Source organism: Camponotus floridanus, unplaced genomic scaffold, assembly GCF_003227725.1.
Source record: "Camponotus floridanus strain SB8 unplaced genomic scaffold, Cflo_v7.5 scaffold14, whole genome shotgun sequence".
NCBI lineage: Eukaryota > Metazoa > Arthropoda > Insecta > Hymenoptera > Formicidae > Camponotus > Camponotus floridanus.
The window spans coordinates 86,703-101,057 of record NW_020229259.1 but is presented as its reverse complement, the minus strand read 5'-3'; the positions used below and the strand labels follow the sequence as shown (position 1 = coordinate 101,057).

Sequence of the window (14,355 nt, the reverse complement as noted above, 5' to 3'; positions counted from 1 at the left end):
TAAGAAAATTATAATTTGATTTAAAAATGTTATTTTCTATCCAACATTGTTTCTTTTCTATTCAAGAAAATTAAATCTTAAATCATAAGAATATATTTTCCTTGACTGAACTATATAAAATGGCTTTGTTCAAGTAAGCAATTATATTTTCCTCTAATTAACGCAATATAATCTCTTCAAGATTCCCATGTTAAGGATGTTTTGTACCTATTTTCAAAATATTGAGAATTTAATGAAAATTGTACAGAATAAATCCTTACATATGTTTAAAATCTTCAGTACAATTTTTAAATCGATTCACTAAAGCATTCACAAGTTATAAGGATTTTAATTTGCACCGAATTAACATGTGTTCTTATGGAAAACTTATAACCACGTCGATTCAAATGACAAAAACACATGGAAATAATATTCAGAATTTGTTTCAAATTTGCAAAAATTTATATATTTATATACAAAATTTAGATACAGAGGAAATATTTGGTCAAATAATATTACACAAGTACTAACTGGTTAAAAAGATATTAAATATAATTCAATGAAGTTAGCCATGTATCTGTCACAAGGCGAAATTCTCTGCCAAAAGTTAATCATTTCGATTAACAAAATTCGAAATATTTCATTAAAAACGCAATAAATATTAAAAAATACATCTCTGCGCTGTAGCTAAGATCAAATTGTAATATTCCACACAATTAAATACTCAAAATACACCAAAAGTGGATATATTCGTCAATATTGATTTTCAGCTACTTTTACTGGGATTGTACAAAACATCCTTAAAGCTAATATATTTTCAGAATACCCCAAAAGTGGATATATTCGTCAATATTGATTTTCAGCTACTTTTACTGGGATTCTACAAAACATCCTTAAAACTAATATATATTTTCAGAATACCCCAAAAGTGGATATATTCGTCAATATTGATTTTCAGCTACTTTTACTGGGATTGTACAAAACATCCTTAAAACTAATATATTTTCAAAACAAGAATGCCCTTTTTTTCTGTGCACGCACTTTATCTGATAAGTGCACGCCGTGCATATTTTAAGTAAGAATTAATGTCACTCGCTCGGTGTACAAGGGATATTAAATAAATATACAGGTGAATGTTAAAGGCGAGTAAATATCGCGGCCATTCATGTATGGGGCCGTATCGAGCGCGCGCGTAGAGGATATCTGCCGGTGCAACGGCACGTGCAGCAGTAATAATAGAACCGTCGCGTCGGTGCATTCACACGCGGAGGACGCCTATCCCGCAGCATGCAACTTTTAGCGGATGGACTTACGTAGCCGTCCCGATTGTCATGGGATTGGGAAAAAAGAGCGAGTTTAATCGGCCGATTTCTTCGGCGTCTCATTCGCCAACGAAGCTGAATCGTCGCCCACCTCGAATCGCGCGATCATTTGCATAAGGAGGACGTTAAAGAGCTCGCGGATTCGATATATAACTCGGGAAGAAGATGCGAGATGCGATAAAGGACGCTGCAGGAAATTTTCCTCAAAGAATTTAAGCCGTTTAGCTTTTTAAATGACGTGGAATTATCTGCGCTTAAACGTAGTTAAAGTCAAAGTGTTAATTTAAATTTGTCGTATAATGCTTTTCTCGTTTCTATGGATTTATAGGAAAATAGTGGCGATGAAAAACTGGCGAAGGAGCACATTCTTCCGCGTAATTGTTAAGTAATATTTACGCGATTTTTTTTAAACATGAAAAAACACGCGTATTCTACCTAGATAATCTAATAAATTGCTATTATAGTTTTAAAGAATATATGAAACCTGTGTAAAACTAAGAAATTTTCTTTTTCGAGACCGAATAGGTACCTTATATGAACAAAAATAAATGTGCTTGTTAATACACGCTGTGGATTACACCTGTCGCAAGTAATCCTTTGCCAGACTGTGTGCTGTGTCACGTGTAATCCTAGGATTTACTGTCTGTAAACCATGCTTTCCAAGTTAAATTAACACCCAAGATGATTGACATTTTATATTTTGAAAAAGAAAAAAAAATGTTTGAAAACTAACAATAAGATGGAGGAAAGATTTCTCACGTCAATATTGCGCATTATGTATTATATAATAAAAAACAAACTCGATTAAATTTATTCACTATATAAAAGCGCAGAAATAATATAGAATTTTCTCGTCTGGTAGCTTTCTTCGCGTAGAATAAAATCTAACGTGCCAGGAATGACGTGAATGAGAGAGGAATATCAATCGGTGAATAAAATGTAACACGTCAATAATGGACACATAGATATAAAGAGAATATGCGACACGTTTCTCTCTCTCCTCGCGCTTCCACGATCGACGTAGAATTCTTTAGGCATAGCGTGCAACGCATATCAGTTTCGTGCTGATATACCGTTAACCGGGAAATCGCGCAAGTAGGTGGCCACGTATACGTGTTTAGATCGATCGATAATGTATATCTCAAGGCGCCCATATGTTGCGCCCATCTTCCAAAAGCGAAACCGTTGTGCTTCGGGAATTGTCGCAATTTGACATTTATCGAGCACGACATTAAAAAAGGCACGCGAGCAACGAGCTAAAAAAAAACATGCATCAAAAGGGCCGATTAGAAAATTTTCACCTGAATATTTTTTTGAATGTCGCTCTGCAACGAATTTTTTTCCGGCTAATCACTTGAAAAATTTCATTTGCTTACGGTGCGAATATTTTTTTGCTTATTTGAAAATGTCGTAAATTTTACGTAAAGTGACATAATGAAAAATATTGAATAAATATATATTACGACAAAATAATTCTCTATTAAAGAAAATCGATACATGTAATTTTTTTCATAATTTCACAATTTATATTTTATAATAATTATTATGTATAATTCTACTAATTAATTATTATGTATAAATAATATTTTGTATAATAATTATTATGTAATTCCAATAATTATTAAGTATAATTTATGGAACTTTATTTTATGTATTCACTTAAAAAAAAAAATGTTTTTTTTTGTTATAAAAATTCAAGCAAAAGTTGTAAAATATCTTTTTAAACGTTAAGGATTTAGCTTAATCAACATCCGCGCATCACTTTTGACATGTCAGTTGTATTCGAGAGTGAACATCAGTTTCCAAATAGTTAGTTAGAAGTCAGATGTAGTCTAAAGTGATGTTCCCGGGCATGATTCTAGTTATGCAACTAGTTACTATCGTTTTCGAACGTGCCATCAGAATTCCAGCTGGCAGGAAACGCACAGCATGCCACTCTTGATAACAACTGATTACCATGAGCTAGTTGAGATAACGAACACGTTGGCTTACGCATTGATTACGTTAAATTGTACCGATATCACCGATGCCATTGAGCTTCTAAAAGTGACTAATGGAAATATGTATTTATATGATTGTAAATTTAAATGAAAAATTCTTATAAACAAGGATTAATTTTTCTATAAATGTTTAATTTTCAACCATCTCTCATATCGATCCGAGGAATTTACACAGCATGAAAACTTGAGAAAAGAGTTCTCGCTTCAATAAGTCAAGGCAGTAAGACCAAGGGATTAACCTTGTGTTCTGAAAATATTATCCTTCACAAGGTCTTCCAGAGCCCTTAAGGGATGTATCTACAACGCAGCTGCTGGTAGAAGAGATTATGTCGTCTCTGCGTTAACATTTGTGACGTTTGCATTATGAAGAGGAAAACGGCAGATTTCTCTTAGATTAAAGAAATTAATCTTCGTCAAGTTGCCAAACACGGAAATTATTAGAGAGTAAAGGAAGATTAAATTTTAGAAAATTAAATTTAAGTTTCAAAGTTAGAAACGCAAAATTAATTTCTATCTTATGATCAAGAGCTATGAAAATTCAGAGAGCATAATAATCTATCCAGCATGATTGAAAATGAAACATGTTAATAGAAAAAAATTTTTTTTAATCTCTAAAAATGTGATATAATTTAAAATAATTATAAAATATTTTTTAAGAAAATATATCATGCGTTGTGATAAAAGAAAATTATAATTTTATTTAGCTTTATTTATTTTCCCGCTCCAGATTCATCTCTGGGACAATAAAAACGCGATAGAATCTATATAATGCTTATTTTCCTTATCTATTTTCATTATCTGTGCGGCCTTGCAAACTAAATTCACTGAAATTAGACTGGCGATAAGATTTCGAGCTTACATATAAAGCTTTTTTAAAGCTAAGACGTGACTCCAGTTTTTCCACTGGAAATTTTCTTTCATAAAAGTCAACGTGCTCATCCTCGATAAATAAAATCCCACGTGTAAACTTTGGCGAAATATCGCCATAATATTTTAGCAGACATCAATGGCACAGCAAACTGAGCACAATATATTACAAGTATTTCCAATTCTAATCGAAACGAGTGTCATTAAAAGTCTTGGTACAAAACTGATCTTTAAAAATAGAAAGACATTTAATCTGCTCACAAAAGAGCGATGGCCCCGCAAATTTTTACATCTTTTTATTCTTTTAATTCGAAATAAATCTATTTTAATTTCTATTTATAAATCTATTTTAAGGATGCTTTGTATGTACACTCCCAGCAAAGACGCTAAAAATCAATATTGACGAATATATCCACTTTTGGTGTATTTTGAGTATGAGAAATTGCGTGGAATATTACAATTTGAGCTTAGTTACAGTGCAGAGATGTATTTTTTAATATTTATTGCGTTTTTACTGAAATATTCCGAATTTTGTTAATCGAAATGATTAACTTTTGGCAGAGAATTTCGCCTTGTGTCAGATACATGGCTAATTTCACTGAATTATATTTAATATCTTTTTAATTAGTTAGTATTTGTATAATATTATTCGACCAAATATTTCCTCTGTATCTAAACTTTTGCAAATTTGAAACAAATTCTGAATATTATTTCCATGTGTTTTTGTCATTTGAATCGACGTGGTCATACGTTTCCCATAAGAACATATGTTAATTCGGTGCAAATTAAAATCCTTAACTTGTGAACACTTTAATGAATCGATTTAAAAATTGAAGATCCTATAAACATATGTAAAGACATTCTATACAATTTTTATGAAATTCTCAATATTTTAAAAGTACGTACGAAACATCCTTAATTTCTATTGATAAATCTAATTTATTTAATTAATTTCTATTTTATTTATTTAGTTCCATTTTATTTATTTATATCTATTTTATTTATCTATATTATTTATTTAATTTCTATTTAAAAATCTATTTTAATACATTTCGCGGGAGATGAGAGCTGAAAGTGTCGCGATAAAAGATCGATTAATCAAACTTGATTGGCTCTCTCGGATCGATCGAAATCGAATAAATCACGCCGCGAATTTTCGCGTTTCAAGCGATGATTCTCATGGGCACTTCCGGGGGAAGCGAGGAGGAAGAACGTTATCCGTCGCGGATCGTTATCCGAATAATCTCGGAATAACGCTCGGATGTCCAAAGCGGCACGTGCGGAGATTCCTCCCTTTCGGTGTTTTACGGGTGTGCGCGCTAAAAATAGCGGCACCCATAAACCCGCTCGCGAGGATCCACCGCGCGAATTCGCGATGATGGCTGCGATCATGTCCACGATGCAACATACACGTCGCGTCTTCTGTATTTTAGCACACGTCCCTACTTATGTACATATATATACATGTATACACACACATAGAAAGAGACATATATATATAAATTAAAATTTAAATTTAAATTTAAATTTAAAAAAATTAAAATTAAAATTAAAATTAAATAAAAATTAAAATATATATATATATATATAAATTTATTTTGCATCTATTATTATATGCATATATATATATATATATATATATATATATATATATATATATATAAATATAATAATGCAAAATAAATTTTGTTCTTTTTTGTTTTAAACGTCAACGAATGATGATTGTATAAGTATTTTTCGTGCTAGGTGTATTTATCGCGGAAATATTCAAGACGCGTAGAAGGAGAGAGGCGAGTGATGGCGAGGAGGGTACTCACGAGGTCCGTGCTCCGAATGACAAGAGGTTGCCCGTCGTCGAGGGCGATCATTTTTCGGCCTCCCGGTGCGCGTCGGCGCGCTCTCCTCCTCTCGTCGTTCACCAGCGGCGACGGCACCCTCCTCGTCGCGACGACACCGCGACGCTCATGATCGACGACGGCGAGCTCCTCCGTCTCTACGCGCGCACGTCAAAGTCCTCCGCGACGTGTCGTGCGTGCGACGCGTGTGACACCGCTCACGCAGGGAGTCGCGCGATCACGCGTGCCCGCGGCGGCCGCGGTCGATCCTCGGAATCCATGACAGGTACGCGGAGGAGCGAGGTACGTGCGTTGCACGGAGCGGTGCCAGGCGTGAGAGCGTGGACCGCATGCGCCGCGCCGGGAAAAGTCATCGCGCTGTGTGTCGTCGCCAACGCGCCCGCTCGGCGCGATAGACGGGAAACCTCGCGGACGGAAATTCGAAGCCCGATTTCCCGCCCGCGGGAACCTTCACCTTCCGCGCCTTCCTCGCGGCGGGAAGCGAGAGCGCGGACGTCGACGTCGATTACGCGCGGATTTGACAACTGCGGAAATTCCTCGGCGACGAGCGCACGTGACGCTGGCCACGATCGCGCCCTTCGTCGGATTGAACGTCCGAAAACTGGCCAATCGCGGCCGCGCCTCTAGGAAATGGAACGACCGCGATTGGTCGGTCTAACAAGTGACGAGCGATACTATTGTATTCAACTCGATTGAGGCTGATTGTGGTCGATCTTATGCGGAAAGTTAATAATTATATTGTTAATAATTATACAAATAATATTATACAAATATTATATAAATATTGTACAAATAATATTATACAAATAATATTACACAAATATTATACAAATAATAAAATACATACAAATAATAATAATAAATATTATACAAATAATATATACAAATAATATTATACAAATATTATATAAATATTATACAAATAATTATATTGTTAATAATTATATTATATTATATTATATTATATTATTATTATATTATATTAGTTAATAATTATATTGAAAGAAATGTCATTACGAGATACGAATATCGTGTATCGTCGAGAAAAGATGTCGCTGTTACGTTGAATCAATATCGCGATTTGATTCAGATCCAAGATTATATTCGAGTATATTAATAGATATAGAAGCAAAAATATAGAAAGCATACCGTGAAAGAGTAGAGCAATTTTTTTCAACGCACATTTAGTGAATTTTGATATATTATTAATTATAAAAGCAACTTTTCCAACTTCTTTAAGCCCTAACTTGAAGTGTTCTCGAGCAAGAAACTTGCACGCATATCGATATGTTTCGATAATAGTGATAAGTGCATATCGATAACCGCTAAATTTAAAAAAATGTGATCTTTTTAACATTTTTTAATCCTTTTTTCAAAACTTGAATCATTTCGTATCTTTAATATTACATCTTGGAAATTATTTCCCGAATCTAAAATATCGTATTGATTGAAAGAAACAAGTCTTTTATATTTAATGCTTATATCGCCTTTTTATCTCTAAATGCATTTGTTTTTATACCATTCAAGTACAGCTTATGTAATTTTATAAGTTTCTGATTAATAAAAACAAAATTTCGCATACAAATTAAATTATATTTATTACTTTATTATATTTGCAAATTTTTTCTCGAACTAATTTTATTTATTATGATATTGGACCGTAATTTCAAGGAAAGCAGTATAATTAAATTTAAGCATGGGCAATCATTTATTTTACACATATATTTACGCATGTAAACATTCTTTTAGAGAGACAGTCAATTACTTTGATACAATCGATTAATGCTTTTTTCTATTCTCATGCACAGACAACAGATTATCAGTATCGTACATTTCATTAAACGCATCGTAATTTATATAAGTGATTTGCGGCAGAGACATATTTAAATTCGCTCAATCTCTGGTATCTTAATGATTTCGTAACTCTATATATAATATATATCATTAATCATATAAGAAATGAGTAATAAATTCATATATATATATATATAATACAAAAATTCATTAGCCATTAAAAAAAAATTCTTTATATGTAACATTTCATTATATATAACATAATCTCATTATATATAACATTATATCCTACAAATATGTTTATTTCGAGAAGTCTGTAGATCATTATAATAGGTGTACTAATTCTAATTTTTTTTATTATATATATTTAAGAATAACATATTTACCATTCTCTTATTACTGCTTTGACGTAAACATGAAGCAAAAACAGATAAAAGAGAATCACTAGAGAATGATTTAACAAAATGTATAAGTTCATGATCATATTTAATTATTATTTTCAGCAACAAATTTTGCATTAAAAAGTTTCATTACAATTTATAAAATCTAATTTATATGGCGCGATATAGTGCCCAAGTTGTAAAAGTAATTAATGCGAAAAAAATGAATAATATGAAAACTTGGCACAAACAAAATAATGTATTTGACATTAATGATTGTGTGTTTAATATTTCCAACATTTACAGAATTTTATTTTTATTTTGCATTTGAAAATGTATTTTCTTCTAACCCATTAATATAGTCAAATAAAGATGATTTAAAGAAAATTTCTTATTAATATGTATAATGTATAAAAAACTTTCTTGCGATTTTAAATTGTAATATAATGGAATTCTCCTTTCGATATATATATATATATTGTTCACAGTTTCGCTATGTGCCATGTATAATTCGTAATTAAACATTCCAACATTTTCAGATTATTTCGCTTCAAATATGTACTATAATGAAATAATATCGAGAAGTATCCGATATCGATACTCAGTCGCAATTTCTGCATTGAAATTACTTCTTTACAATTATTTATGCCTTGACATTGTTCAGCTATTAACATCGTGTCTCGTATAAGCCGCTGCGTCCTATGTAGCGAACCCATTTGATCACATCATGATCAGAGTAATTCAATTTGGACTCAAATACTTTCAAGTAGCGCACTTTAAAACCGGATGGCGCGAACGGAACCTCAAAGTTCATCGATATCGGCGGTCTCGTCCATTTCTTCTTCGTGTCCGTCTCTAGCAGATCGATTTCAGCGGACAATTGCGTCTCCTTCATGCCAGCCATACGCTTGATCTTCCATACGATTGCATTCTCCGATGCCTTGTACTTTGCCTTACCTTTTAAACATATCAACTGCACACCGGCAGTATTCAATGGCGTTGGCACGCGTACTTCTATTTTCTGTCCCAGCAATGATGGCTTGAAGTTTGATTTTAGAACCGCCTTGACCTCCATCTTCGTTCGACCTACTTCGCGCACTAATGGTATTACACGGAAAGGTAATGATATATCTTTCGTGGTACGATATCTGTAACAAAAGACAAGAAAAGATAATATTTTTATTTCACAGAAACGTTTGATTTATGATATTATCTTCTGATTGTGTCTCACCTCATCAATTCAAATTCACCATCCGGTGGTATAAAACTAATGGAATGTTCGGTCTCAAATTTGCTAAGTTTAACGCACTGATGGAATTGGCAGTCGTCAATAACGACAACCGGTTTGCCGGATCTGGCGCCTGTTGGATCATCGCCACCACCGCCAAGTCCGCTGCCTCCTTTCATGCCCTTAGATTCCATGACGATCTTATCGTTAATTCCAAATTTGCATTCCGGCATACCAGACAAGTAGGATTTCATTACAACCTGAGAGAAAATTTTTAATCAGAAATCTGCAATTATATGTTATAAGAAATAATGAAACTTTTCAATATGAATAATTTACCTTTCCAGCAACGTGTGCGCTAAGAACCTGGCCTTGAGGACTCATCAATAAATTCACATATTCAAGCACATCTAGGAAGAGTTCATTGCGCCTGTACTTAATGCCCTCTCGTCTCCATCCAATTTGACCAGTGACTTGCGATGTTATTTGAGCCTGTTCCTCCTTGGTGGCCGATTTTACTCCCTGCTGAGTGATAAATGTTTTCAATACTCCTGTATCACAATTCTGTGGATATCCAAAGTCGAGTATCTCTGCAAAGAAATAATGAAAATTAGGACAAAAGTCATGTACAATTATTCATACAATGTGTCTATTAAATTTTATACTAACCATCGAGCAGCTCGTAAATAAGCACAAAATTGTTCTTGATATTCTCTTCTGATATCTTGCCAAAATACGACTGCATAACATCTATGATCTTCAACAGCAATTCAAATACCATAGCTGCGTTAACATTTTGTTTGGTGACAGCAGCTAACCAAATATTAGCACGCTTTATATGAAAAAATGATGTTCTAGCAATGTTGGTTACTGGCGAGCGTACTTGCTGTCGTGCATGAATTACATTCACACGAAATGCATCCACTGCATTTCGGCCAATGTCATCCCGATACACTCGGGAGATCAGTACCTCCCCCTTATGATTGTAAACAAATAAACCTCCTATCATTTTGAACAAAGGCTAGTGTTAGCCTATAGAGTCAAAATCAATCTGCAAAAAAAATCAAAATATTATGAGTGATAATAAGAAATATACTTTTAAGTAACTTTAAATTCCTTCATACAGGGTGTATCTTAAAAAGCTCCCACTAAGCAAATAGCGTTATTCCTGATTAAAAACCGAGTCGAGAAGTCCTGAACCATTTTTTTCCATAATGCTTAATAAAGCAGTAATTAATAAATATAGTCGCGCCAATAAAAAGACAAACTTATTCGTTATCAACACATGAAGATTTGGATAAGCAAAAAAATAAACTGTTTTGTGTTAATTTTTAAACAATTCATCTTCTCAGAAATCTTTTTGATACTTAAATCTGATTAATTATTTAATGAATCTTTGAAAAAAAAAATGGTTTTGCTTTTTCAGATACACCCTGTATAATGTTCAGATAATTAAATTTTTTCTATAATTCAACTTAATTTCTAAAAATCGACCAGCCAACAAATTTATAACACTGAAATATATCTATACTGGAAGAGGCACTGGCTTTGTTTGCCGTAGACGGAAAGCGTGCCTGCGATAGATAGATGTTTGGGGATTGCTATCTCGTTTTTTCCGGCGCTGCGTCTGCGCAACGAAACAAGTCACATGATGTACAGGCGAAATCGAAAGTTTAGTTTTTTGCTTGGCTTATTGAGGTAACGGTGGCAATGTGGCATGTTCTGAAACATTTTATTTTAATCAATTCGAAAAAAGACATTAATGTCAAATTCTTGATGTTTGAAATAGATTTTGTGTTTCAATAATATAAAAGAAAAATGGTGAAACATTGCTGTGTAAAAAATTGTCGAAATGTTTGGATTCCTTATGATACAAACACTCTTGGACCTGACTGTACAACAAAGACAGGTAACCCCTAAATCTTCCCTCTCTCTCGGCACGCTTTCTGCAGCTCAGTGCCTCTTCCAGTATGTATATATTTCAGTGATTTATAACGTTTCAAGAGAAAATTTTTAACAATACTCCAAAAATTCGCGAAATGCTCCAAAATGTACCTTCGATATCAGAATTGGAGTACAATAAAAATATAATAATCTGATATTCCTTCACTGAAAAAAATGCCTGAAAAATCGTACAAAAGTCTCGTACATCGTTCAACGAAAGGTCATTAATTAGAGGTGAGAAGATGCGGGCTTCGCGATATTCGTCGACTCGTATTCCGCGAAATGCAAGTACGCGAGTGACAGATAAACGTCCGGTTTCTTAAATGACACTCGGCGCTGTCCATCCGTCCGGTGTGTCTCGCGAACGGTTAATATTATTGATCGGATGTGGCTCTTCGCCCTCGATGAGGGACACCCCACGAGACACCCGGCGTCGAGGAAGATCTGGAGTTTGACTTACACATGATTCCTGGAGGATGATTTAGTCTGCGAGAGTTTCGTTCACGATTCTTCGTAATCGTCTTCGTAATATGACACCCCGAGCAATTACGAGTTAACGAACGAGACGTGACGGGAGACGGAAGCAACACCCACTTTTCGTCCGATATTGCCAACGAGAAACCACGGAATAAGAATCTGATAGATTGACAAGTGGACTAGTGCGATATACCACAGCGCCACTAGCGGAAAATGAGAGAAAAAAAGTGATATAGATCGATAACGTCAACTCACTGCAATTATCTCCTGCGATGATACCGGATTCTTTTTTACAACCCAGGAGGTAGAACATGAAACTCATAGGCAGGTATTCATAGTCCGATCTTATATTTGAGATCGTCTTAAGTTCGTGCTTGAAATGCTACGCAGCTATTTGATTGGTTGAATGAGGTCTTAAGTCAACCTCGGACCAGACTTAAGACAATCTTAAATATAAGATCGGACTATGAATACCGGCCTGTGACATCATTATGACGTCATCATGATTTTATTTATCACTTAAAAGTTATCTAAAATGATTAAAAAATGAGTTAAAGATGACAAAAAGATGAATCATAAATTTTTAAGTTTAATAATCGCATTATATAATTTTAAAAAGATTATGTTACTTAAACCTTAACAACACACATGTCCAAAAGATGTCCATAGAATATCTAGAGGATAGCCAAAGGATATTTTATGCCCTCTCGATGACCTCTGGACATCTTTTGGACATGTGTGTTGTTAGGGAATATAATTAAAATATACATGAATAATTAAATAAACAAGTAATTGCGTAATATATACACAAAATGATATTATTATGATTGATTCTTAAGATTTCATACGCGATGAAGTATATATATATATATATATATATATATATATATATATATATATATATTTTCCAACAGAGTTCGCTAGAATTGTTTAATATCAAAAATAAGTCACCCAAACATTGCCAAAAGTATATCACATGAGATCATTATGATATCATTATTTTTCTAAAATGACTTTTAGGTGACTTTCAGGTGATTTTTAGGTGACTTTTAGGACGTCATAATGATGTTATTACGAGTTTCATGTTCTACCTGGGAACCCAGCAAGCTTATGTATTTGTATATAAATAAATTTCCAATATAAATAAAATTTGTCATCTCTCTCCTCGACCTTTCTCTCTCTTTTCTCTGTATTTTTAATAATTTAAGACTTTAAATATCCATAAAATAAAAATCGAAACTTCCATATTATATTTGATCTTTTTGAAAGCAATAAATAAATAAATATATATATATATATATATATATATATATATAATATAAATACATAATCTATAAATTATAATCCCGAAAACAATAATGTTCGAATCCATACAGCACAGAAAGATTGCAAACATATTGCAGAATAATTTCATTGAAACATTGCAATATTGCAAATCGGTTGCGAAACTTTGCTGCAACATTACTGTAAAGTTGCGGCAACGTTAAGATGTCCGCTTTTTGTAATATTACAACGAAATGTCGCAGCAATATTGCAATGTAATATATTTGAAAAAATGTAACGTTACTGCAATCATGTAGCAATATTGCATATAAAATATTCTTTCGAAATCATTCTGGATACATGACTCTTGGAAGTTTATAGAAAACATATAAAATAAAAAAATTTTAATTAAAAAAACTTGGCGCTGCCAATTTTATTAATATATTGTTCAGCTTAAAAGTCTAAATTTCCAAATGTAAATCAATATAAATTAATTAAAGAAATTAGGTCATTAAATTTAAATGTTAGATAATAATTGGAATATGTTCTAATTATCTTTTAGATTTCCATACTAAAGTTGATAAAATAGAAAAAAACATAAGCTTGAATAAATCTCATAGAAATTTCTAAAGTAAAAAGTATAATTTGTGAAAATAATATAAGAATTATAAAAATTAAATTATTAATTGAAGATCCAGAAGATCTTAAGAGAATTAATAATAAATGTCCAGCAATTATATTTGCTGTTAAATATATATTTAATTGGAATATATGCCAATTTTATTGGCAGCGCCAAGTTTTTTTAATTAAAATTTTTTTTACTTTCTTGTTTTATATTAAATTTCAGTTTTCAATTTTTAAACAAATTTTTAATTTTTTAATATTATTACTTTTGAAAATTAAAACAACTATTTTGTATAACAATGTTTTCAATTAAAATATTTCTATTTGTACAAGTTTTCTTCCTTGTACTTCTATTTATCTTGTACAAATTTTTATTCTTAGTTGGCGCAATTTTTTTATATCACTACTTTTGTAGACAATATGAAAGTTGAATACAATTAGTGCATGAACTTGGCGCCCTTTTTTATCTTTTTTTAAAAAGGTAAATTTTTGAGAATTATATCACTTCTTTTTTTAGTCTAATTTGCTAAGAGATATTATATTTAAAAAAGTATATATATACATATATACATATATATAGCTTTTATTAAAAATATTACTAAATAATTACAGTATAAATAA

General features: G+C 32.5%; 2 protein-coding genes across 5 annotated transcripts in view; both read right to left on the bottom strand.

Moving 5' to 3' along the window:
* Positions 1–6,542, bottom strand: part of LOC105257995 (calmodulin-binding transcription activator 2) — a 73,045-nt gene extending 66,503 nt beyond the window's left edge. For 2 of the 4 annotated variants that reach the window (XM_025406341.1, XM_025406343.1), the window contains exon 1: positions 5,986–6,540. The gene's annotated coding sequence lies outside the window, so the exon portion shown is untranslated. Of the gene's footprint in view, positions 1–5,985 lie in introns of all 4 variants that reach the window. The other 2 variants (XM_025406342.1, XM_020029593.2) reach the window with 2 other exon arrangements.
* A 2,095-nt stretch (positions 6,543–8,637) lies between these two features.
* On the bottom strand, positions 8,638–12,008 carry LOC105257996 (AP-2 complex subunit mu). The gene is made up of 5 exons (XM_011268983.3): positions 11,831–12,008; positions 10,096–10,477; positions 9,766–10,016; positions 9,430–9,686; positions 8,638–9,346 (listed from the first exon to the last, which is right to left on the bottom strand). The coding sequence occupies exons 2-5, from the start codon at positions 10,433–10,435 to the stop codon at positions 8,866–8,868; spliced, it is 1,329 nt and encodes a 442-aa protein (XP_011267285.1). The 5' UTR covers positions 10,436–10,477; positions 11,831–12,008; the 3' UTR covers positions 8,638–8,865.
* Between the last annotated feature and the right edge of the window lie 2,347 nt (positions 12,009–14,355).

Coding starts and splice junctions, on each gene's coding strand:
- LOC105257996 (XM_011268983.3), bottom strand. CDS start 10,435: ATGATAGGAGGTTTATTTGTTTACAATCATAAGGGGGAGGTACTGATC. Junction 9,687..9,765: donor GCGCACACGTTGCTGGAAAG/GTAAATTATTCA, acceptor ATTTTCTCTCAG/GTTGTAATGAAATCCTACTT. Junction 9,347..9,429: donor GGTGAATTTGAATTGATGAG/GTGAGACACAAT, acceptor CTTTTGTTACAG/ATATCGTACCACGAAAGATA.